The following is a 24,922-nucleotide window of genomic DNA, read 5'->3' on the forward strand; positions in this document are numbered from 1 at the left end:
ATCCCTAGTTGTGTGTTTGCTGGGGCTGGAGATGCTTTGCTACCTCCCTGTGCCCTCGTGATGCTCCAGCAATGCTCCTCCATCCAAATTTGCCTCCAGCTTGAACCCGCTGCCAGCCCTGAACCCAATTCTCAGCCCCAAAACACCATCAGCAAGCGGGGTCAGTGCTGTCCTGGGGCAGGATAATGCCCCAGGTGATGCCACAGCTGTTGGGTGAGGGGTCTAAAAATCGTCTCCCCAAATCCAGGTGGCCAAAGCAGGTGGCCCCCAGGGTGGGGGATCGTGCCATGCAAGAGTGGGGCCACTTGGCTGCCCCGTGCAACCCCCTCCTGCCAAAATATGGACGTGGGAGAAAGACTGCAGGGAAAAGAGAGCCAGCACAGGAGGGTGAATCAAAAAGACGCTTTAATCAGCTTTATCCGACAGCTCCGGATCTCCAAATAAATAGATTTATCAAAACGGAATAAAACAGGAAACCGGGGATAAATACTTGTACCGAAACAACCTGAAAATCCCCCAAAGCTAGTTCCAGTCAGGGGGGAGAGCGGCGCCGCTGCACGCCCTCCTCCCCACGCTACAGCAATGGTCCTGATGGCCTTTTGGGAGATGTCCCTCCTGTGAATATAGCATGTAGGATAGGATATATATAAATACAGAGCATAGTAACACGCGTAGCAGCAACCTTAGTGCAGTGTTCGGGGTCTCGGAGCCGGTTAAGCTTACATCCTGCGGCGAGAGGGGACAGGGGACAGACGGGGGTGGCACCAGCAGTGGGGTGGCATCGCCCCCGTCCCCCCGAGCAGCAGCTGTGCTGCTGCTGGCCTTGAATTTGTGCCACCACCCTTCTTCTGTGGCCCCAGCTCCTTCTCCGCGGCGTCACCGGTGCCAGCAGGCGCGGCCTCCCGAAAATCGCATCGCTCCACGACCTGCAAAGGGAAAAATGGGAAAGTGCCCCCCCCCCAAAAAAAAAAGGGAAAGTGCCCCCCAAAACTCTCCCAGCTGAAACAGAGGAGGAAAGACTTCTGAGGAAATACCCTGTGGGGGATATTCAGCCAAAGAAACCCTTTGCAGCTCGCAGGGCCTCCGAGAAAGGAGGCAGGGAGGGTTTTTTTTCTCTCCTTGCAGGTCACCTTTACGCCGGCAGTGGTACAGAGCAGGGTCTTGCCCTGCTTGGCTGCTGGCTCCTGCTGCTCCTCAGGAGTTCCTCCTCTCTTCACATTGCACCAGGCCTCCCTCTGCTGCCTCTCCCGCCGCACACCCGGCATTTTTGGCAGCAGGGGATGGCCGTGGCCGTGTCTGCTCTCCCCCAGAGCACGGCGGCGGCGGCGGTTCGGTTGGGTTCCTCTGCTGGAGTTGCTGTCCTTTACACTAGTGTACCTCTTATTGCTGTGCCAGTCTACTGAATAATGCGAGTTTTTTGGTTTTTTTTCGTATATATGGGTAGGCGTGTATGTGTGTGTGGGTGTAGATAAATCGATAGCTAGGTTAAAGTTTCTCCTTTTACAAGTTCTTTGTTTCTTTCTCTGGGCTCTCTGTCATCTTCAGCTCCGACGTCTGGGCTCGGAAGATGTTCCAGTGACCTGGAGGAGCAGAGAAGGACATTCGTTAGCACCCGTTTTCAGTGTTTTTTTTCTCAAAAAGACTTTTCCCATTCTGAAATGGGGATAATCCCCTCCACACGTGTTTTAGCTGGAGCACAGAGGGCCAGATCCAACTCATGGCCAGTTAATGCAGCAGGCAAGCAGCCCCCCCAGCATAGCTGGGTTTAGAGTGAGCCCCTTTATTTCAGGGAGAGAAGGGTTTTTGTTTGTCCTCTGACTCTTCCACAAAGCCAAAATTCATGCTTTGTGGCCCACAGTTGGGTGTGCTTCTCTGTATGCCTTGCTGGCACGGGGCAATAGCTGTCAGCCCCATTTTTTGGGGGGGATTGCTCAGAAAAAAAAACACATTTACACTTGTTTTTCTGCTGCCACTCCAGCCTTAGCTCTTCATGCAGGGCTTCAAAATGACCTGCAGTGGGGAAAATGCAGCTGAAAAAGGAGGAGAAACCCCCAGGTCCCCTCTCAGCACCACCAGTGGGCTGCAAACTCCCTGCAAAGCAAACACAACGCCCCAAAAAAGAGGCACCAAGCCCCCAGCCCCTCTCCTCACTCCCCCCAAACCCCAAAATTCCCGTGGACCCCCCTCAACCCCAGCGATGCTGGAGGAGGCTCAGAGCCTTCTTCGCATCCCCTCCAGGGGGTCGCCCCCGCGTAATCCCAGCAAGGATTAGGCAGCCCAAACGTAGCCCTCCCTGGGGGCATATTTTCGGCCTGAATGAACCTCCTGTGGTGGAGAAATCCCCGGCCAGTCCTTTCCGAGAACATGCGGTGGCAGCAGAGGGATGGTTTCCCAACAGGGTTATTCATCACGGGAAACTGAGGCACGTGCCAGAGACCCCATCCCGGTGAAAAACCCAACCTGGGAGCGAGGGGGCTTGAAAATCCCTCAGGGCTTGGCCGAGAGATGTCAAAAATGGGCTGGAGGTGAAAATAAATCCCCACCTGCCCCAGCCAGAGGTTTTGGGTGGGCTGGTTCGACCCAAGACCCCATCCCATGGGTGCTGAGCAATGCGGGAGTGGGCTCGATCCCAGCCTGACCCATTAAAGTCTAATCCAGCCCAGGAGAAAAGGCAGCCAGCGGGAAATAGCACGGCAGTTGCGCTCTGCACAGGCACTCTCGGCATGTGCACTGGCATTCCTGCTTTTTGTAACATTTACGCACATCCAAGAACATTAAGAATGATTTTAAAAGATATTTCAGAGTTTGTTTTTTGTGTTTTTTTTCTTTCAAATCCTTCGCATCATTTTTTTTCTCTCTCTTTCTCCCCGTAATGCCAGATGGATTAGATATAAAAATCAAACAGTTTTACGGGCTTTGGAGAGGTGCAGCCTTTGGATTTCACAAGCACGCGCGGCCACTTTTAGCAAGCTGGCTGCCCTTTCCAGTGCCATAAAGCGAAAATGTGACCGCTGACCAGGAGGGCAGGCTGTGCGTGTGAAGGGAGCTCAGCCCTGGCCCCGCTGGGTTTGCACAAATCTTCTCCCCGACGCTTTGCTCTGAATTTGGGCAGCCTCAGAGGCACGGCCAGCGCACGTCAGCAGAGCTCAGGGTGCTGGGGCCAGGCAGGAGGGGAGTTTTTGGGTTTTTTTTTCTCTACCTTCGTCCGTCCTGGTGATCAGCCTGAAGTTTTGTGCTTCTTGCTTGAATTCCTGCTTGCTGATCTTCTTGGTCTGGATCAAGTGAAATATCCCTGCAGAGGGAAATGTGAGGCGTCAGACAGAAAGAACCAGCTGGGGGCTGATGATGAGAAGCTCATCTCGCCCTCCTGAGAGGCGCAGCCCAGGGACAGAGGCACCAGGGATGCACCGGGGTCCTGCCACCGAAACCTGCTGGGAATTTGGGATGTCCAGCCTCCGGGGCTGGCAGCGAGCTCATTTCCAACCAGCCATTACTCACCAAATCGGAACACGGCGTTGCAACACCACGGAGCAGGTGGAATCAATAAGATTTTTGTTGCTCTGGAAAATATCTCGCCCTGGAGGAGCTCTGATCTCCCCCAAACCACCAGGATCAACAGGATCCCAGGTCCCCCCCTTCTTCTCTGCTCGCTCTCCCCCAGTCCCCACCCATGGGGACACCGCAGAGCCCCCTCCATCCCCGAACACTTCCCTTTCCTCGAAGCAACCAGCACCAAGGTTTTTCCATTCCTTTGCCCCCCAGCCCTAAAACTCCTCCGGGACAGGAAATCGGGACTGACCTCAGCGCAGACGGATGGTTCTGCCCGTGCCAGCACCGTCCCGTTAGGAGAGGGGGGGGGGTTTTGACTGATTCAGAGCTCTGACCCGAGCAAAGCAGAGCGTGCATTTAGCAACGGAAGCGACCTTTCCGTGGGATTAGGGCTCGTGATATTCCTCTTCGCCCGCAGGCGTGACGAAGGGGGGCAGGTATGCCTGGCGCATCCTTCCCCGCGTCTCGCCCAGCCTCTTCCCCTGCGCCCAGCATCTCGCCGGGGGCGGCGTGGTCCCCTCGTTTGGGTGAGAGCCCTTCCCTCTCCCTTCCCAGCAGCAATTACGCACGGAAAGGGCACGTAACGACTGGGAAGCGATGCGTATAACCGAGATGTTGCGGGCTGTGGAAAATGAGCACAGGAAGTTGAAGTACAGCGGGAGAAATATGCGGCCGGCCGGGCTATTAATAAGCCCTTCGAGTGGGTCAGGGAAAAGGAGTCCTACCAGTAAGAAAAGAAGGTACTGGATGGGGATAATAAAACTGTTAATGACGCAAGGAAGGCACAAGTGTTCAATAAATCCTCCTGGTCTATACTTAGAAAGGAGCAGGAGGGTGTGCTTGTAGCCCCCGTGGCTGATGAAGCACTTTCCAGCACATTAGTAACCAGGAGGCTATTTTAAACAAAAGCCACGGGAGATAAACATCTTTTAATCAACCGACCGAGATAATTTTCACCCGAGAGCCCCCGGAGAGCTGGCTGAGACCTTTGGCCGCCGGATGGTCACTGCTGACAAATGCCAGGAGCTGGGGAGCTGCGGAGGAATGAGGACGTGGAGCACGGAGGGTGCGAGGTGGTGAGGATCTGAAAAGCCCACCGGCCATGGAAAAGCCAGCACGGGATGGAGCTGGTGAAGAACGAGAGCATTTTGGGGTGGTGATGGCTGGACGGTGCCATTTCACAGCCAGCAGAAGCTGCCCAAAGACCCTGGCTCTTGGGGGATGAGATGGGAAAAGGCACCGGGGCTGTCCAGCACTCGCCACCCTTCTTGGTGCTCTCCACCCTGCCTCAGGACCAAACCCAGACAGATCCCAGTATCAGGGAGCACGAGGAATGAATTAATGACCAGAGGCAGCAATCCATCCTTGCTAATTTTGGAGATGCAGGGGAGAGAGAGGCTCTTCCACAGAGGTGTTCTGCCCGTCCTAAAACGCGTGGATGGGACCAGTTGGTCCACGTGGGGACCACCGTGGCTGCAGAAATGCGGCAAGTTGTGCCAGGCTGGGAGTGAAGTCTCAGGAAAATGGTGTCAGGACTTGCTAAATTATGAACAAAGTGGGCATTTCTACGGGGTTCAGCCTTAGAGGAACACCAGGCGGCATCCTCACTCAAATTGTGCTGGTACAAGCCATGTCTGTGCACTACAGACCTCCAAAATGTCCCCAGGGAGAACACGGACCCGAGAGCATCAGCAGGTGGATGGAGACGTGGGTGCACGTGTGTAGGAGACCCAAACCAGGAGGACGCAGAGGGGAGAGCTTTGATCAGAGCCCTGAGCTCTGATTTGGGCTCTGCACTTAAGAAAGACACAGAGGGAGCCCAGAGCAAAGACACAGGAAGGACCAAAGGACCAGAAATTGCTGACATCAAGGGAAGACTGAAAAAAAAATGGAGAGGGCACGGGCAGGAGCTGGTGGCATCTTCAAATTCATCAGGGAAAAAGGAGTCTGCTTTGTACCCAGAGCAAATGGGAAGAGCTGGAGCTGCAGGGAGGCTGCGTGTCAGGAAAAACTTTCCCTACAGAAAGGGTTTGTGGCTCTGGATCCCAGAGTTTCCGTGGCAGGAGACCTTCAAGCACGCACCAGGCGTGAGGGCACGCCGGTGTGGTGAGACAGAGGGGATCGCTGGTGGGCCTGGAGCTGCAGGGTTTCAGGAGAGAAAGGAATTTTTTGGGGTGTTGCCTAATGCACAGCCTGGCGGGGTAAACATGAGGAAGAGGTCCTTGGGGTTTTGCACCTCCACGTACAGCCAGGCATCCACGAGGAAGCAGATGACACAGCCTCTGAACCACGCCGATCCCATCCATTCCCTTTTCTGTCTTCTAATCCCTTCTCCAAAACATCCGAAAGTCAAATTTCAAACCCCTCCAAGCCATCCGGACCCCCTAAAAACTCAGGGGAGCCCCCACCACGACCCGTGCGAGCTGGGCCAAGCTTGGGGCTGGGCTTTGCTGCCAGCTTCTCCTGCTGAGTCCTGCCCCGTGGAGGCACCGTCCCAGCACAGGAACGGAGGAGGCCACGTAGGTTTGGTACAAAGGCAGCTGGCCGGGCTCCAGGCGTGCCTCGCAGGCTCTTTTCTCCACACACGCTGCTCTGTTGGTAGAGTGATGGACCATGGAGAGGTGGAATCCATATGTGCCTGAGCTCATGCTCCTTTCCCAATAGTAACACTTCCCTCTGCCAAGCAAAAGAGCTGTGTTGGCCTCGGGGACAAGGGCCTCCCCTGTCCTTGGCTGGCAGGGCTCGGGAGCTCCGTGCAGAGGCGAAGCTTTTGGCCTGGGAAGGTGGCGAGAAGGTTTGGGTGGCGACCTCTGCCAAGCGGCGAGGAGAGGAAACGGTGGGGCCCAGACAGTGCAGGCTCAGAGCTGTCCTCCAGCTACAAGGTGCCATTGTGAGGGAGGCTTCGGCGTGGTGGGGGGAGGATGGGGAGAGGGGCAGCGTGCAGGACGGAGGAGGGCAGGGGGAGGATGGAAACGCGGTGACGGCCACGGCTCCGCATCTCTGGAGGTGATTTCTTTGATTGCTACCCACGTGTGGCCATCCTAGGAGGCTGGGAGGCCAGCCAGAGGACTCCTCTGGGAGCAAGGTGAGACACGAAAACACCCAGGAGACCCAAATATCTGCTCACAGAGGTCCACGAGACACCCAGCTCCACGGACCTCAAGTGCCCGAGGTTCTGCAAGGGGTGGAGAACCTCCGATGGAGGCTCCGGGTTGGGTCTTGCTTTGGGCACCCAAAAACCAAAGACAAATCTCTACTGGACCACGCATCTTGGGTGGAGACAGGCTCCTCTGAGTGCTGCACAGCTGGGTGTGTGGGCAGATCGGTGTCATTTCACAGGTTACGTGCCCTGCTCTGACTGCTGGAGGACACGCCAACCTACGGGTCCAAATCCAGGCTGGGGAAAACTCATCGTCCCCGCACGCATTTTGTGGAAGCTCTGCAAGCTTTGTTCCCAGCAGTGGGAGGACTGGGAAAAAAAAAAAAAAAGAAGGAGCAAAAGCTAAGACTGCAGAGTGACTGGGAGTGTTTTGGCTTGTTTGTTTTCCGTGCGTGTTTGGCATGGAAGCAGGCAGGTTTTGAGGAACAGCCCCGCAGCCCCCGCCTTGTTTGCCCACGTGCTGTGCCTCCGGGTAGTGTTACAGCGTGCCACTGGGTACACTGGGACCAAGAGTGGTTTCCAAGCCCTGGTTTGCATGCAATGACAGCAAGAGAGTGTGAAAGGGAGGGTTAGGGACGCCAGCCTGCTGTCAGCAGGTTTCGACTCACTACGCGAGGTCTGGAGCACCGCTAGAAAAAGCCTGAAAAGTTGAACAACGCTTGGAAAGCACCGCATTTCTGCACGCACTCTCGCCGTCGCTGGCTGGTTTCGTTACGGGACTCACCTTTAATCAGCTTCCAGTTGTAGATTTCCACCTCTTCAGAGGGCTCCTTCTCGATTGCGATCGTCCTCAGGACCTCCTTGGAGGTCTCGGAGCTCGGTGGCACGAACATGTACACCAGGACGCGGTTGGGGTTCTTGCCGCATTGGGCGGTGACGATTTCATCAGTGGGTTTGACTCTGGTTTCTGGGGACAAAGGAGAGCAGAGTTTATTAATTAGGGCCGTGCAGAGGGGCGGGAAGGATGGAAGAGGCCACCTCAGCACCCAGGGGTGGCACCTTGTTGTGCCTGATGCTGTGGGACATCGCGTTGCTCCCCAGAGCTGGGAGATGGCTCAGAGCTGGGCTGGGATCCTGAAAGCCCCACAACACCCACACCAGGGCTGGAAGCAAAAGGCGACGTTGATATAGGATCCGTAGACCTGCTCACCCCCATATTTTCTATCCCCTTTAGTTTTGGGACCAGCAGGGACGGGGCAGGGTGCTGTGCTCCACCTGGATCCCCCAAACCCACCGCGGGGAGCTCGGTGCCATCGCCACGCAGCGAAAACCCAGGCTGGGTTCCCTGCTCCATGTCCCGGAGAAGCAACGTCAGCGAAGCGGAGAGGGACGAGCCCACAGCACGGGAGCCAGGGCTGCGGCTGGGCTGCCTGGGCACAGCGCCCGTCCCAGCCCCGTGGGTGGGCTCAGCCCCAGCCCCAGCCCCTTCCCCGTACCCGCGCTGAGCTCTTTCGGCCCCGGACGCCACCGCCGGGGACCCCAGGGGGATTTCTTCAACACCCCCCGTTGAAGAAGAGCCGCTAATTTTCTTGTTGTTGTTGCTTCTGGAGTAATTAAGAATCCCCCATGGTTTTGGAAGGAGATTTATTGCCTTTGGTTGTGGTCCTTGGAACGCAGAGGAGCTCGGCTCAGCTGAATTTAGCCTTGTTCTCCCAGTCGTTTTGGATGCTGGAGCTTTTCACACTACTCGAAAGAAAGTTGGGCTATAAATAGACACGTGGGGTTTATTTTAGTAGGACGGTTATTTTGGGCCCGATTCTGCTCTCCCCATGCTTTCTGGGGTGGTCCTGAGCCACTCCTCGCATCCACCAGGGCAGAGGGGATGGGAATCCCAAATTAACGGGATGCAAAGAGGGATTTTTTCAGCAACCAGAAGAAAAGCACTCAACCCTGCAGCCCCAGCGTGACCCAACGCAGGATAACCACGGCGTTTGGGTGCAGGGTCTCCATCCCTGACCACCAAACCTCTCTTCCTCCAAGGCTGCTCGCTGCATGGCTCGAGGCAGCCCCACATCCACATTTGGTAAGGAATTAAATGCTCTCGCAGGTACAAGAGGTGTTTAACAACCTCGGAGCTTCACGCCGGAGCCACTCGATGGCCAACGGTGTGCAGCACGTTGAGGAGGAGGAATAAAGACCCAGAAAGCAGTCGGTGTTTCTCTCCAAGCTCCCACGTACAAAAGAGCACGAGGAGGGCAGTCATGGAAAGTGCCCGGAATTAGAAGACGGGCGAAACCGCCGTGCAGTGAAGCAAGGGACAAGCATGTAGCTTGGCTGAGCGGGGTGTGTGTGTGTGATTGCTATCTGTGAGTACTGGAAAGCAAGAAAAAAAAAAAAAAATCGTTTTGGCTGGGTCGGAGTGTTTAACTGGAAATAAATGAAGACTGAAGAGCAGACAAGATCCCAGCAGAGAAAGCTGTAGGCTTTAAACCGGAGAGACCTGCTATAATGGGAACGCAAGACTGGAAGGGCTCTGCTCAGTCATCACATCCCATTCCCACCAGGCACCACGTCATAAATCCTGCTCATAAACATATCACAAACCTTATTAAAACAAGCTGAGCTTCTGCCCTTCGCTCCCCAGGGGAGGCCGTCCCAGCACCTCCCTGCTTGGCAGAAGGAAAAGCTCAAAAATCCCAGCTGAAATTATTTTGCAGCCTGCTTGCCCCCATTCCTTGATGTGATAACGTCCTTCGCTTGCTCTCCCTGGCGAGACCCCTCCGTGAAACCACCCCAAAAGAGCTCATCAAAGATGACCCAGCAATTCCTGCATCTGCAGCCAGGCTCGGGGAGGCTCAGGTCTCTCTAGGGAAGCAGTGGGTGGTCCATCAACTAAACACCCAATGCTGAATCATAGAATGGAGAGGGATAACCTAGAAAACATTCTCCAGTAGAGAGCAGGAGAAGATCTGATGCCCTGATCTATCTTTTCCAGGACTGTGGTTGCAGATGAATGGCTTTCCGAAGACCTAGAAGCCATGGAGAGACCCAAAACGTATTAAAGATGAAAAATGAAGTCCTTCTCACCGTGTCCCAACCAGCCTGGTCCCACCGGGTACACCCTAACAGCTGTGTGTAACCCGTTCCTTCCAAGGATGGGGATTTTAACCCCAACTCAAACCAAACCACGGGTGCCACAGACACCCCGTACCTGGAGAATCCCCTTCTAATTTCCAACCTGCATTTTTTCAGCTGCCACAATTTAATCCCGTGACTTCGTGTCCCAGCTGGGGCACCATCTGCCTGTCTGAGGACTGCTGGCACGCACCTCTTCAGGCATCTTTCTCCAGACAAAAGCCACCCAACGCACGCAACTTTTTGGGATCGGAGCAGTTCCCTCATTGTGGGGCAGCCCTCCAGGATAGCACAGCCTTTATTTCAGTGCTTGCCCTGCTGAACCTGCTCGCCCAGCCTGAATCCAAGCCTCCAGTGATGTGAAACCCTCCTCACCTCCACACCTAGGGCTTTCAACCACAGCTACACGAAGGAAATGGAAGAGACAGCAGGAGCAGGTGGGATTCCACGTACCTGGACATATTTTACAGCATTTCCCGTCCACTTTCTCGGGGTAGTCACAGGGATACTCCTTGGGGCACGAGATCTTCTGGCAGTCCTGGACACCGTCCCTGCACGTGCACAGGATGCAGGGCAGGAGGCCGTAGAGCCTGAAGACGGGGTGCCACACTTCCCCGTGGGAGTAGGTCTTCCCGTTGTAAACGCAAGCTGGAGGAGACAGAGAGAAGAGCCTGACGCCCCTGGAAATAAATCCTCCTCCTCTTGGCACGCCCAGGGCCTGCTGGAGCTCGCCACCTTCCACAACATCCCAAATTCCTCAGCCCGCCAGCAGCACACCCGGGGCACGGTGGGCGCGGGGATGTCGCAGCCACCCCGACCAGGAGGTGCCCCAGGAGCAGGGGACGAGGCTCCAGGAGGTGGAGGTGGATGGGGCCGAGCACCCCAGGGGAGGTGAGGGGCAGCTGCGGGCAGGACCTCACCTGTCTCCTGGCTTCTGTGAGCCCAGGGTCCCTCCAAGGCCATCGCCAGCCCCAAGCACAGCAAAGAGTGCCACCTGCTGACTTTTCCATGCAAATTTTTGGAGGTCCCAAAGCTTTCCTCCAGGGCTTCACCTCCAAGGGTTGGGAAGAGCCCTTCTGGAGGCACAGTGGTGGGAGAGCCCCCTGGGGGGAGAAGGAACCTGCCTTTCTCCCCTTTGGCTCCATGCAGTTGTCTCCCCATCTTGCCTTTCTGCTCTCCCCTCCAGGGGGATGACAATGGCCCCAGGACAGACCCACCCCATGGAAGGTAGGTGCAAGGAGGACCCCCCTGTCCCACTGCAACAGGGGGGCCTGGAAGGACTACGTGAGGTCTTCCAGCTGCCCACCTCCTTTCCCAGGTCCCAAAGTCTCCAAAACACCCCAAGGACCGACCTTCCCCTACTCCTGTGGTTGGGGATTCGTCCAGGTTGTGGGACAGGGGCTGGGCCACCAGGTTGGAGATGGCTGAGTGAGGTTGGCTGTGGAGGAGTCTGGTGGCAGCCAGTGGTGGAAAACGGCTGCTGAAACAGCTCCCCCGGGGTCCCGAGGCCTGGAGAAGTCAACTCAGGCAAGGGACAGAGCACCCGGCCCCTCCATCCCTTACCTTTCTTGTGCTTCTCCTTCAAGACGATCTTCACGGTGGTGCCACCTCCTCCCTTGGGTTTGAAGCTCCTGGGAATGAACTCCAGGGAGGAGCTGAGAACGGTGGACGCCGTGGCTCCGAGGGGCTTCCTGCCCATCGCTTCCCCCGAGCACTGGTCTTGCGAGTGCCTCTGGGGACAGGCAGAGAAAAGAACAGGACTCAGACCCAGGCTGTGCTGGAAAAAAACCTCACGGTGCTCTCCGTCAGGATGGGAAGGTTTGGGGACATTTTCAGTGCCATCTAAAGGGTCCTGAGCAGTTTGTGCCAATGCCCTACACGCTGGTGACCTCCTAGGCTGCATGTGGGTCACCTCCTTCATCGGGACAGCACCCCAAGCCCAACACAGCACCCTCAGGGAGACATTTGGGGTCCTAAAACAGGCTGGGCTATTCTAGACACTCACTGGACAGCTGAGGATTGTCTTCTGCACGACCCACCCAGGATCAGAGAAGTGAGGACGGGACATATCCTGCCCTCTTACCTGGCTGGCACCACGAACACGGGTGAGGAGCTGCCAGCCAGCAGGACCCAAACCCCTGGAACATCCCAGGCTTCCAAGAGCAGAACGCTGGGACAAGACATGCAGCACAAAGGGTCCCCTTGTGTCTATTTTGGAGGTTTTATAGGTGGTGGAGGTGTGATGCTGGCAGCTCACCCAGCAGTATGGAAAAGGGAAGGGCCAGGAGCTGTAAGTGACCTAATCCCACAGACCTGGCGTGGGCTGCCCAGCTCTGAAATGTCACCCTGAATCAACCCTCAGCAGCCAGGAGTTGCTTTTTCCTTGCTGGGGCTGCTGATACAAACAGCCTGGGGAAGGAATCCTCATGGCCAGCTCCAGTACTGGCTGTTTTGGGAGCTACAACTGGAGGGAAACACCCCTGAGCCCATGGGGAAGAGGAAAAAAACAACATCTGGAGAAAAAGCCCCCAAAGAGAGATTTGGGCCATCTAACTCCATGGGTAAGGGTCATATCTGGCTGTTGGTCACCTCTGAAATTACTCCATTCTCAACTCTCTTAACCTACTGGCCAAGGAAGAGGAGAAGAGCCCAAGATTTCCAATTCCCACAGGACTTTTGCTCTTCCAAAGCCATCAGAGATGCTCCAGAGGAGAGGCCAAGAGTCCTCACCTGGTGCTTTCAGGTTTCAGCCCGTGCTGGTAGCCCTCACCCAGAGTCACCCAAGCACGACTCAACTGCAAACCGAGTGTCAGTGGTTCATAGTAGAGCTACTATGGCCTTTTTTATGGCCTTTTTTTTTAATTTTTTCCTTTGGAGAAGGCTATGGCCAAGGGCAAACAGCTTTGTTTGAGCTGTATAATGGGGCTGTGTTAGAAGCAACGCTCTGGGTTTGAAAATGCAAACGTCACGTACAACACCTCTGTTTAACTGCAGGGGCTCCTCTTCCGCGGACTTCTCGTATGAGCCATCTGCAAGGAAAAAACACAGTCCAGTGAAATGCAGCAGGGCTGGATCTGGATGAGGATTTGTTCTCTGGGGTCCAGCTGACTAAAACCAGCTCTCTGCAGGGTGCTGGACCCCTGAGAGCTTTGAATATGCAATTCACATCACTCAAAGCAAAAGGCTTCTCTGTGTCACACACCAAAACCCCTTTTATCCCCACTGATGGTTAATGAGAGCTCAGCTCCAAAAAAAAAAAAAGACTTGGCCTTGTAGCCTTCTGAAATTAGGTGGCATGAAAATACCCCAGAGGTAGAGTCTGAGGTGATGGGGATGATCTGGCATTAAATTCAAAGACATTTCTCATGAAACACTGAGCAGATGGCACCGAGTGCAAGGGAAGCTCTGGTGGTGCCCACAACTCTTTAAAAGTGGGTTTCTTGGTGTCCCACAACCAACCCAATCTGGACCAAACTCTGCTCTTCCCAATGTGCACACTGGTTGCACTGTCTGGCCCTCACCTAGGGCTTTCTGTGGGACCTGAGCTCTTCTGGAAATCTGCCTGTGCCGGAGCAAAACGTTCTCCTTCTGTTTGGAGCAACCTCTTTGCTCCTGGTGAACTCAACGAGGCCATACAGATGCCATGAAAAATATTTTAAAATGTCTGTCTTGTTCATGAGGTCATTACAGTCTTAAATACATCACCCCAGCCCTGAAAGTCTGTGATTCTGCAAAACCCAGCGACTTTTGTTTCACCACAAGAAAGAATCAACCCCACACGGTGCTGAGAGGCAACCCCAGTCCAGTTTTCTGCTGACTTTTCAACAGCAGCCAGAAACCCGCCCCAAAAAAAATAGGGGCTGGGGCTATGGGATGCAAGAGGGGAGAGCTTGGAGGAGGCACCAGAGGTCACTCTGTGGCCATGGCCAGGGGGTCACCATTGCCTTCCAGCTTCAGATATTTCTGGTATTAAATGAGTTAGGAGAAACAGCAGCAAATTCAGGACTTTGCTTTGGAGAGCTGTGAGAGCGAAGGCTAAGCTCAATTTAGGTGGATCAGGGGTTTTCACTAGGGTCTGGCTGTTCTAGAAGCTTCCCTAGAGCACCAGCAGCGTGCAACATCCCTACGGGGTCCGTGCCCCCCTTACCTTTGCAGACCTGGCAGCAGGAGTCCGGCACCGTGAGGGGAGAGGAGCACAGCAGCTCCGGGCAGGTCACCAAGCCGCAGTAAATCTGGCCTTCCTAGGGGACAGGAGCAAAAAAAAAAAAAGCATTGTCAGCATCACCGAGGTCCAGACGGGGCTGAATGGTCCCAATATCGGGGTGGCAGCACTTCAAATTGCAGACCCAGCAGGAATCATCAACACCCCAAAAAGCCATCCTCAAATATCACCAATTGCCAATGACCAAAAGCTGAGAACCTGCCCTGCCGTGCTCTTCATCCAGCATCCTACCCCAACACGGGGTAGGTAGTGCCTCGTCCTCGGGCTTCGTTAGCACCACCAGCTCTGAAACAGCCACCACAGATCTGCAAACTCTCCGTAACACCAACTCAGAGCAGCACAAGGACCCGTTCCCTGACAGATCCCAGGACGAGGACCTGCAGGAGGTAGGGGGAGAGGGGAATTGGGGTGCTGAACCCTTTGTTTTGGGCGATTCAGTAACACCAGAAGCAAGCACAAAGGCACTGGGCCAAGAGCTGCGGGTGGATGTTCAGGTGCAGACTCTCTTCCACTGGTTTGGTGGTTGCTTTGGAGAGAATTTGTAGTGAAACCAGCTGAAAACCATGAGCCAAGGCCAGTCTTGACCTGAGCGCATCCCGGTCCCGCTTGGGTCAGCGGATCTGCAACCTTTGGCAGATCAGCAACCTTTTGGGTTTTGCTGCCTTGCAGAAGGGTTGGCGGGGATGTTGAGCAGTCCAGAAGCAGAGCCCAACAACGAGGCCACACAGGAATTTCCTCCAGGGTGCCACCAAGCTCTCAGTGAATGGAAAGCAAGAGGTCAACCGAGGATGTCCTTAAAAACTAAATCACAGCAGCTCCTTCTGCCACCAAAGGGCCAAGCCACCACGAAGAGGAAGCAGAAATCTGGTGGATCTCGTGGAGGTCGCTGCAAACAAAACCCTTCAGGGACCTGCACGTGGGTCAGACCTGCAGGGAGCAGAGCTTGGCCAGGGAACCACGTTCTCCTTTCTCCTTCTGCCACAACGAAGACCTGCCCTGGGCGAGAGAGATCACGTCATAAAAAAAAAGCAGGATTTGGGCTGGAGGCCCCGGTCTCAGGACGGTTTTCAAAGACATTTAGCCCAGCTGTTCCCGCAGCTGTTCTAACAGCTGACAACATCAGACACAGCCCGGCAAGACCCCACTGCTGCAAGGCTCACAGTCATCCTTTTATTTTCCCCTTTGTATCCAAGGCATTATCCCAATAAACAGAGGCTGAGCGAGAGCCAGTGCCTCCGAGCGGGACCAGCAGGTCCTGGTGATGGTGGGGTTGGAAGCAGGGCCACGTGGGCACTCACAGTTGCATTTGAGGGCTCTTGAGGGCTCTTTCCATGGTGTTTGTCCCCATCAGAAGGCGATCTGGCATCCAGTTGGGGTCAGTAAGAGAGGAACCAGCCTCAGAAGCTGTATAAAAGCTGTAGGAGTTGGACTCCACGATCCTCGTGGGTTCAGGTCAGGTTATTCCATGATTTTCTGATAATTTCCAAGTGTAAACTCTTGCCACCTAGCTCCCAGCACCTTGCTCCCGGGCTCACAGAGACCCCAAGGGCTCAGGCCAGGTGTGCCAGGTATCGCAGACACTGCAGTAAAAGCAAGCATCAGCTGACGAAAACCAGCACGTGCATGCTCCTGGCATGGAAAAATTAGGTGGTTTGGGTTCTTTCACTGCTCTTTTTTTCCCTGGCCGAGCTCAGAATAATTCTTTGCTGCAAGCAAAGCTCAGCCCAGTGGAGCCTGGAACCATCAGTGCCGTCTGTGCCACCCTTTTTTTTACGGCAGCGTCCAAGTCCAGCACTTTCTGACTCCCTTTCTTGCTGCCTCCAGAGGAAAAAGAACTCCTCCAGCCATCTCCTGACACTCAGCTCCTGGCTCACGCAGCCCACGCTCCGCACACCTTCAGCATCACCTCCGTCCAGGCTGCTTCCTTCCCCCCTCTGAGTGATTCTTGCTGCTTTTCGACAGGTTTCTGCAGGATTCCAGCCCGCGGGAGAGGGCTGGGCAGAGCAGAGCCAAGCTTCATCTCAGGAGACATCGCTGGGGGCTCAGGGAGGAGGAAAATCCCTGCAGGGCTGGTAACAGGTAGCAGAAAAGCAATCCATCACGGTGATAGATGCTGAGGGCCTCACAGCATCCCTGCCACTTTTCACAGTGACAGGGTGGCCTCCAGACCTCAGGAAGGACGGAGCAGATGAGCTGATTGGGACCAGCACTGAAAACCAGCAAGCAGCAGTCCCTACAACGCAGGGTAAAAGGAAGATGCCTCCCGAAAATGTTTTTCAAGCCCTGGGTTCTGCTTCCAATTAAATCCGAGCGCGTGGGATGAAGGTCGCCAGGAGCCTGCCCGTCGCCATCCCTGACTGCCAGGTTTTTGCAGAGGATGCCCCCACCTCTCTGCCACCACCCCCAAGCACCCAGCAGGGGCTGGGAGCCACCAAATCATTTCTGGAGCTCAGCTCAGTCCCACCAGCCCCACACCAGGCTCAATATCCAAGATTTTCTGACGCCCAAGAGCTGTCCCTTCACATCCACGTCATCTCGCAGGCGGGCTGAGCTCTCCCAGATCCCCCTTGCTACAAACTCATCGGTTTCGTGCAGGTGCAGGAAGGCTTTCAGCTGTCTTTTTTTTTTCCTTAAGATGTCCCAGTGGGGCAGGTGGGACAGCTGGATGCTGCAGAGACCAGTCTCCATCCCCTGGGACAAGGTTTTGCTCCCTACCCACCCCAAGGAGCCCTGTCTGTGCCAGCCCTGAACCCATCCATGGGATTTCCAGCAAATAAATGGTGCGACCAGATCTTCAGGCTCAGCACAGCAGAGGTTTTTAACCTAGGAGGACATCGCAGGGGTGCAGGAGAAGACCCCAAACCCCCTCCCCACCTCCCGTGGGCTCCCCAGAGGCTTACGGAGCAGCTGCACTGCACACACTGGTTGGGCTGGCGGCTGGGGAAGAGCTCGGTGGTGGTGAACATCTCGCCCTGCTGGTACGTCGTCCCGTTGTACTGGCAGGACCTGGCAGGTGCCCGGAGCCCAGAGGGAGAGTTTGGCTCTGGAAAAGAGGATGAGAGAGCAGCGGGGTGAGAGCCAGCCCCTGCCAGCACGGATATTCAGCAGATCCCCCCCCCAAACCAGCCCCAAAGGACCAGGACCTTCTACACGCCCCAAAAGCTGGTGGGGAATGGGGCTGCCCTGACCACGCTGAGCTCATCACAAAGGTGAAACCCAGGCAAATGTCATTAATTTTTAGTGGGATTTAATTACCCATGGGAGAAGCCCTTTAGATCTGGCTCTGGCTGATGTTGGAGGTCATCCCATTCAAGGCAGGGAAAAATTCAAGAATTTCATGCAAAATCTTCAAAAATGTTCATTTTTTTTCTGCATCCAACACGTTTTGCAGGCAAATGATCTGGTTAACCTGCTGGTTTTTGGTTTGTCACAGAGCTGCGAGCTAACTTTTGTCCCTACAAAGCTTCTCAGGATGGGGGGAGCTGGAGAAGGCGGTCTGTTAAAGGGTCCTTTCACATCAAAGTGACATTTTGGGGGGAAGGCAAGAGCGATGAGGGCAGTGGTCACTGCTGCTGTCCACCATGCCTCAGTTTCCCAGCTTTTTAGAGCTCGTTAGCCTGTTTCTTTGGCATAAAAACCCAGGAGGGGACAAGGACGTTGTGTGTCCATGGCCCAGCACTGGCGTGGTGACCCCAGGGAGCGACCCACCCCCAGAAGGGTATTTTTTTGTCCCCTGTTCACAGCTACAAGCCCCAGCTGTGGCAGCTCTAGGGGATGGGACCTTCTGACCATGAAACAATTCCCCCCTGGCTCCTGTCATCCCCTTCCCAAGGGACATTCCCCTACCGAGACACCGCGGGCAGCACTGCTGCGGGTCCGTGACGGGGCTGGCGCACTGCAGAGCCGGGCACTGGATCCGATAGCACCTGGTGTTCCCATTCTGGGGAGAGAAAAAGTGTTTTTTTTTTTCAGCTACGTGTTCACCTCATGAGGAAAGAAAGAGCTTCCCAAAGTTGCCCCTTTCTTGGCCTTTCTCTAGGGGGCTCAGCAGAGGAGGAGGACAACTCCCTCATGAGGTCAGCCCAACACCTACGGGGGCACGTGGGGCTTTATCCAAATGAAACACATCAAACCAATGTCCCTATGGGACTGGAAGGGGTTTCTCTGGTCAGATTAGACCCCAGAACCAGCCTGTGGTGCCCTGAGGTGGTGGCACCCTGCTCATTTCTTGGGGCACCCTGCCCGGGACGTACCTCGGAGCAGCTGCAGCGGATGCAGTACATCAGCCCCTGGGGCTCCAGGTAGGGGTGCCAGCTCTCTCCTGGGCTGTACTTCTTGCCGCTGAAATCACAGAACATATCCGGCCCTAAAAAACAACGGGGAGAAGCTACATGAGAGAAGGACAGCCCCAGGGACAGCTCTCTTCCCTCTGTGATGAGCAGAGCAAGGAGGGATCGGTAGCTGTGTGCCATCACCCACGAGAAGCTGATGGTCACATCCCATCTACCAGCCCAGACCCGGAGACACTCCCCCAAAATCCGTCTTTTTGCCACGTTTTTGCCTGTTTCTTTAGGCTGGGACCCCTCTGACCAAAGGGCAGCTGTGCCATGCAAGCTGGACTGCCTTTGCAGAAATTAGTCGTCCCTCTGAAACGTTTCGTTTGGAGTATAAAATATTTGGAGCATAAAACGTGCTCATTTGGAGATGGAGAGGTGTCTTCAGGGTGACACCCCAGGACTGGATTTCCCCCAGAAAGGCCAGAAGGTGGGGGAGAGAGGAGGAAGCTGAACACCAGCCCTTCAGCAGGATCTCGAGTCCTCAAGTCCTGAGGATGTGCGGCTCCATAATCACCACCACCAACCCAGGGCTTTGGCCAGAAAGCCCAATTCAGCCATCCTCAATGTCTGCACCAAAAAGCATCGCCTGGCCCTATGGGGCCAAACTCCAGCCCCATGTAGGTCAGACCTACACGAACCTGGACCCCATAAGTCCACCGCAGCCTGGTGGCTGTCCCCGTGCCGTGTCCCCAAACCCCAAAAAGCTGGAACGACACGCTGCTGCTTAGGCCCTTTGGTGAATAAGCACACGCCTGTCCGTGTGTTACGAGTGGTTTAAGTGCTTACAGCCCCACTGAAAACCGAAGGTGATTTAAAAGGTTATGTCATCGAGGGGATTTGAGGTAGTTGGGGCGATTACGTTGCTGGAAGGCAGCTGAGATGTTTACGCTCCCTGAAGTATTTACGGGCCTTTAAAACCTTACGGCGCCCTGGGGGAGAGGGCAGAGGGGAGACAGCTGTTTGCCGAGGCACGGTGCCCAGCTCCTGCTGCCGAAGCTGGAGATGTCACGTCCTTAACGCCAGCGTTTCTCCCTCCGACCAGGTAAACCTCATAGAAACACGTTTCGGTGGGCTGCCGTCCCTCCTGAAGCTCCTGAGCATCCTCAGGATGAAGCCGAGGGATGCTCTGCTATGAGCAGATCCTCCACAGCTGCTGGGAAAGGGCAACCCTAGGGGTTTCCCAGCAGCTCTGAGCTCCTCCTTGAGGTGCTGGGTTCAAGCATGAGTTTCTCCAGATTGCACCTTCCAAGCAGGTGGCCACCAGGTGTCCAGACTGCCTGGCCCAAGCTCAATGTGGTGGGGCTAGCACTGCATCTGGAGAGGTGGAGATTTGCAATGATTTTCACGTGGATGCCATCAGTGTCAGGCTGGGGCACTCTCCTTTCACCTCTCTTGCCTCTACAGGGTCTTCATAGCATGCTCCAAACCTCTGACAAGTCAGCAAACCCATATTCCTGGCCATCCGTGCACCGGCTTACAGCAAAGCATGCAAAAATGCAGAGTGCATGGCTGGAAACTGCAAATACCAGGGAGAGAAAAAAATATATTAAAAAAAAACCTCATCATCACTTTGCAAAAGGGTGAGAAAATGACTTCATTTTTCCCTGCTTGCAGCATCTTCGTGAATTATGCTGAGGGTGAAGAAATCAAGTTGCCTCCATGTGACACGGCCCCACTCGGCTCGCAGGCTCCCATGCCAGTTGGCTGCTCCGTTCAAACATTTAATCACTTGCCTTTCACAAGTGGAGCCCTGGTTTGGGTCCAGCCCTCGAAAGCAGCCTGATTCATGTCTGCAAAGGGCCCGCTGGTAAAATTAAAGCCGACTGGCAGCGCTGGGCAGCAGCAGACGCTTGTCCGCATCTCAGCAGCACTATGCCGCCTATTTGGCAAGAGGCGCGCACGTGTTTGGTTAAAAGCAAGCTGGGGTGGATGGAAGGAGGAGGCTTAAAAGCTGGAGGCTCTGGATCATTTCTTCCCATGCCAGGCTAATAATTTCATTTTCAGAGGTCAAGGCTTGGCTATCTTCCCGATTCACTCGGAGGGAAAAGCCATTTGTGGCAGCGCGTCGCTCCCGTGCCTTTCAGCCTCCTCACTTACTGTGTCTTCAGCAACGGCATGCTCACTACAGTCATGCTGCTTTGCTTCACAGAATCCCAGAATCCCAAAATCCCAGAATCTCAGAATCCTAGAATCCCAAAATCTCAGAATCACAGAACTGTAGGGGTTGGAAGGGACCTCCAGAGACCATCGGGTCCAACCCCTCTGCCAAAGCAGTTCCCTACAGCAGGTTGCCCAGGTGGGCATCCAGACAGGCCTTAAATATCTCCAGAGAAGGAGACCCCACAACCTCCCTGGGCTGTCCCAGTGCTCCGTCACCCTCACTGGGAAGAAATTCTTTCCCATGTTGGTGCAGAACTGCCTGGGCTCCGTTTTGTGGCCATTGCCCCTTGTCCTGTCCCCACAGACCACTGGAAAGAGGTTGGCCAAATCCCTCTGTCTCCCACCCCTCAGGTATTTAGACACATTGAGGAGATCCCCTCTCAGTCCTCTCTTCTCCAGGCTGCACAGCCCCAGGTCTCTCAGCCTCTCCTCACAGGGAAGATGCTCCAGGCCCCGTATCATCTTTGTGGCCCTCCACTGGACTCTTTCCAGGAGCTCCCTGTCTTTTTTGTAGCCCAGAACTGGACACAGCACTCCAGATGAGGCTTCTCTCATTGCTTCTCACTTTCCAGGGAGGACTCCTGGGCCGTGGAGCATTTTTATGGTTGCAGGACTGAGAATCCAGGCAGAGCCATCCTCCTCCATCCACCTCCGAGACACAACCAGGCCGTGACGTCCTAAACCTGGAAACCCCACACCTGGAGGGGGCCCCATGGCATCAGGGAGCATATTTAGGAAGGGGTGAGCTCCTCGTTGTGAAAACCTCATGAACAGGCCCCATCCAACCACTTTCTGACCAAATACACGAGCCCCCAATACGGGACTGCGCCCTTCAGAGCACCATTATGGGCTGTAGGCCTCCCTGGCCACCAGCCGCTTTCTGAGGTGGCTCCAGCCCTGTCCTGGGTGAGGAACATCTGCTTAAACCTCAAAATGCCCCAGGTGGGATCTGGGGCCAGTGACCCAGCCCTGTTCATGTCTGGAAGCGATCTGGCACAGGCTGTCCCCAACCAGAGCCCACACATTTGGCAGATCCCCCATAGGCACTGCCAACACCACGCTGGGGAGCGTGCCAGGAGCAGGAGCCCGACACCCCCCGGGCAATGCTTGAGGCTGTGCCCAGGCCCTGGCTTACTCTCATTATCATTAATTACCTTCAGTTATCATTAATTATCATTAATTGCATCCTGGGCAGCAAGGGCGGTGTGTGATAGATGGGAAGTCTGACAGGGGGTGAGGCAAGAGAGGGCTGGCGCAAAGATCTCTGGCCACGGCGGGGACAGAAAGAAGCAATCGGCCTGGGGAAAGCCTGGGAGGCTTAGGACAGATATTGTGGGACATTTGCCGGCTGCCAGAAGATTTAAGCACCACATGAGGCTGTTGAGGAGGCTCTGAGATGCTGTCTGAACCCATTGGAGGAGCATCTCCACGAGACCATCTAGAGACACCAGTCTGAGGTGATAAACCCGACAGCATGGAGAACCCTCTCCCAGCAGCAGGCTGGGAGGACGAGGACGTCCCCATGGGTTTCTCATCCCACTGCATGAACATTTTGGCCACGTTCGGCTGCCAAACCCTCCTTTGCTCAGCTGTGCTCACTTCACTCCCCTTGGGATATGGGGACTGATGCTCGGTGGAGCGTGTTTTTGTGCATTGGGCCCGTGCAAGCCCCTGCCCTCACAGCCCCTGCTCCCAGATTGGGGTTTCCAGACCTGTGACGAGGATCCTGATGGGTCATGGGGGGCTAAAAGCAGCTTTTACATCCCCAAGGAACCGTTCGCCTTCATGCACCTATCCCCAGCATGGGCTCACAGCCTAAAGCCTGAACCGTGGCTAGAAAGGGGCAAAAACACCCACGAGACCCAAAAGCCCAGAAAACGAGGGTAAACCCACTCCACCCTGCTCACCCCCCCTAGCCTCGTGCCTCAGTTTCCCCAGCAGGGAGTTTCCCTCTGGATCCCACCTTTCCCAGCAAGGATGCTGCCAAAAAACACCTCAGGTTTCAGCAAAAACACGACACCTTGCTTGTCCCCATGCCTCTCCAAGCCTCTCTCCCTAGCTCCAGTGCAGGATTTCCCCATCCCCACGGCCCCCGTTGTTCCCCAGAGCCCTGCCCCACGCGGGGCACGTCTCAGACGGGCTCCTGGCCCCAGCATTTGGGATGTCAGGCACCTGCCACGCCAGGCGAGCAGTTTGTGCAAAGCAGAACGCAAGTTTTAAGAGCAGCCATAAATAAAGAGAAAAAAAAAAAAAGCACTGTCTGGTACAGAAAGTCCAGGCGCTCCCGTGACAGCCCGGTATTTATGAAGGGCTTAGAACGCAACTTAGCTGCGAAGGGACTGGTTAAAACACATCAGGCTCTTGACATGTTGCATCCTAACGTCTCCGCTCGTGTCCAGATCACTTCCCACACGTTTGCCTTACTCAGCCCTGGGCTGGACATCTCTTTCTCAGGGCTTTGGGAGCCCAGAAATCCCTGCAGCTCTGCAAACACAGCCTCGTGAATTACCACCGAGCTGCCCAGAGCCAGGGCAGAGGAGCCCAAGGGAAGCCCCGCACCCGGAGCATCCCCGGGGGCTCCAGGAGCAGCAGATGAGGCCCCGTTTCCCTCTGCTCCTCCCCAGGAGGGACACCTGGATGCCCAAATCAGGGTGTGCAGCCCTCACCTCTCCCTTACCGTGGCCACCAGCGGGATTTTTGCTTTTCCTCCCGGTTCCTCCCATCCTGGAGCTCTCCGTCCCTCACCGCCCTGGATTCAAACGCGGTGCGAAGTTGAGAAGCAGGGCAGGCGGAGCCCCTTTCTCCAGAAGCCACCAGGATAAACAAACGAAAAGAGCAACTTCCAAGCTCCTGGGGAAAAGCACTGCCCTGCGCTCTCCAGAGATGCTGGTGTTTAAATGCCCTCAGCCAAAAGTTCGTTGCGTTAAGCTGTTGCCGCTGAATTACTCACAGCCGACGGGCTGCAGCACTTTCAGCCCAGTAACCTGTGCCTCCAATATTTTCTCAGCTGAGAGTGTAAATCCCCTAAAATAGCCTGTTTCTATGGGCAAATTCTTCTTTTCTGACTTGCCTCGAAGCCCGAGCCTTTCTGCTTTCTCACCTATTTTTAGCCAAGACACTGTAGGTCTCTTGGCTGATGAGCCTGCTTGTAACCAATTTATTCCTGCCTTCGTTTGTCCCCAGTGCTTGGCCTCGAGAGAAATGGGAGGCAGAGAGCAGAGGAGGTGAGCAGACCCCATCCCCATCCCACAGCCCTGGTTCTTTGTCACCATTGCCACAAAACCCCCACAGTTTCCCCCCCAGGGTGGGTCCATCCTCAAACACACCTGGATCCCCCTGGGACCAAGGGCTGTGCCCAGGTGGTTCTGCTCATGAAAATCCCCAATTTGTGCCCGATTTGGGGACTCTGCTGCCATCTCCAAAGAGCAAACAGCCCGGCAGCATCTGTGTCACCTTCGGGGGATGTCCCCATCCTCTTCCTAATGTGGGTACCACGGCTGGCAGAGCCCTGGTGGAGTGAGGAATCAGACCCATGGTGCAAAAAATGATGCCACCGACCGAGCTCGGCAGATTTTGATAAGAGCAGGGAAGGGAAAAGGACCCAAACTCACTCAGATTTTGCCCTCTGGGGCTCCACACAGCCCTGGGAAGCAGAGGCTGGAAATCTTACCCCGTTCCCTTGTACCTGTGCCCCTCGCTCGCATCCCGATCCATCCACCTGCTTTTCCCCCAGCTCACCCCACATCCAAAACGAGGAACCCAGCACCCACATTTTGGGGTCTGTGCTCCCGGAGGGGACTTTCCCGAGAGCCTAACGCAGCGCTGGCACCGGGCAAGCCATAAATCACCCTACCACAGCCACCGGCCCCACGGACTCTCCAGGGATTTGGGTAGCTTAAAGGGGAGAAGAAGTGTAGGGTCATGACGGGACATCTCATCCAAGCCTCCCTTCCCTTCCCCATCCCAAATCATTGCTGGGCGAGGAGAAAATCCCCCCAGCTTCACTCCGAGGGGGTTATTTCCCCCAAATTCTCGTTCCTCCATCACTCCCGGAGGTGAGAAGCAGACGGGACCTGCTCAGGGCTGCAAACGAGCCCCCTGCCCTGCGCGACACCCAGCGCACGACCCCTTTTTCCCCAAGCCCAAAAATTCCCCAATTTTGGGGGGGCGATGGGGAAACTGAGGCACGGAGGGACACCGCGAGGGTCACGAATGCAGGCAGGAGGGGAGCGGGGGCTACTTACGAGCCCGGGCTCGGCTCTCGGAGGCGAAGAGGAGCAGAAGGCACCGGAGGAGGAAGGCGAGGGGACCCGCACCGGGAAGCATCGCAGCCCGGCGGTCGGTGCCCCGGGGGGGAGCTTCGCTGCCGGTACCCGGGGGGGGTGCCTCGGTCCCGGTGCTGCTCCCGGGGGCTGCCTC

General features: G+C 55.5%; 1 protein-coding gene across 1 annotated transcript; it reads right to left on the reverse strand.

The window, feature by feature from the left end:
- Window positions 1–465: 465 nt before the first annotated feature.
- On the reverse strand, window positions 466–24,922 carry CHRDL2 (chordin like 2). The gene is made up of 11 exons (XM_084287060.1): window positions 24,748–24,922; window positions 18,260–18,372; window positions 17,853–17,946; window positions 16,907–17,049; window positions 13,932–14,025; window positions 12,758–12,813; window positions 11,348–11,516; window positions 10,238–10,432; window positions 7,434–7,616; window positions 3,200–3,292; window positions 466–1,580 (listed from the first exon to the last, which is right to left on the reverse strand). Exons 1-11 carry the CDS (start codon window positions 24,827–24,829, stop codon window positions 1,501–1,503), a joined length of 1,302 nt encoding a protein of 433 aa, XP_084143186.1. The 5' UTR covers window positions 24,830–24,922; the 3' UTR covers window positions 466–1,500.

Source organism: Netta rufina (assembly GCF_964035555.1).
Source record: "Netta rufina genome assembly, chromosome: 1".
In the NCBI taxonomy this organism is placed as follows: Eukaryota; Metazoa; Chordata; class Aves; order Anseriformes; family Anatidae; genus Netta; species Netta rufina.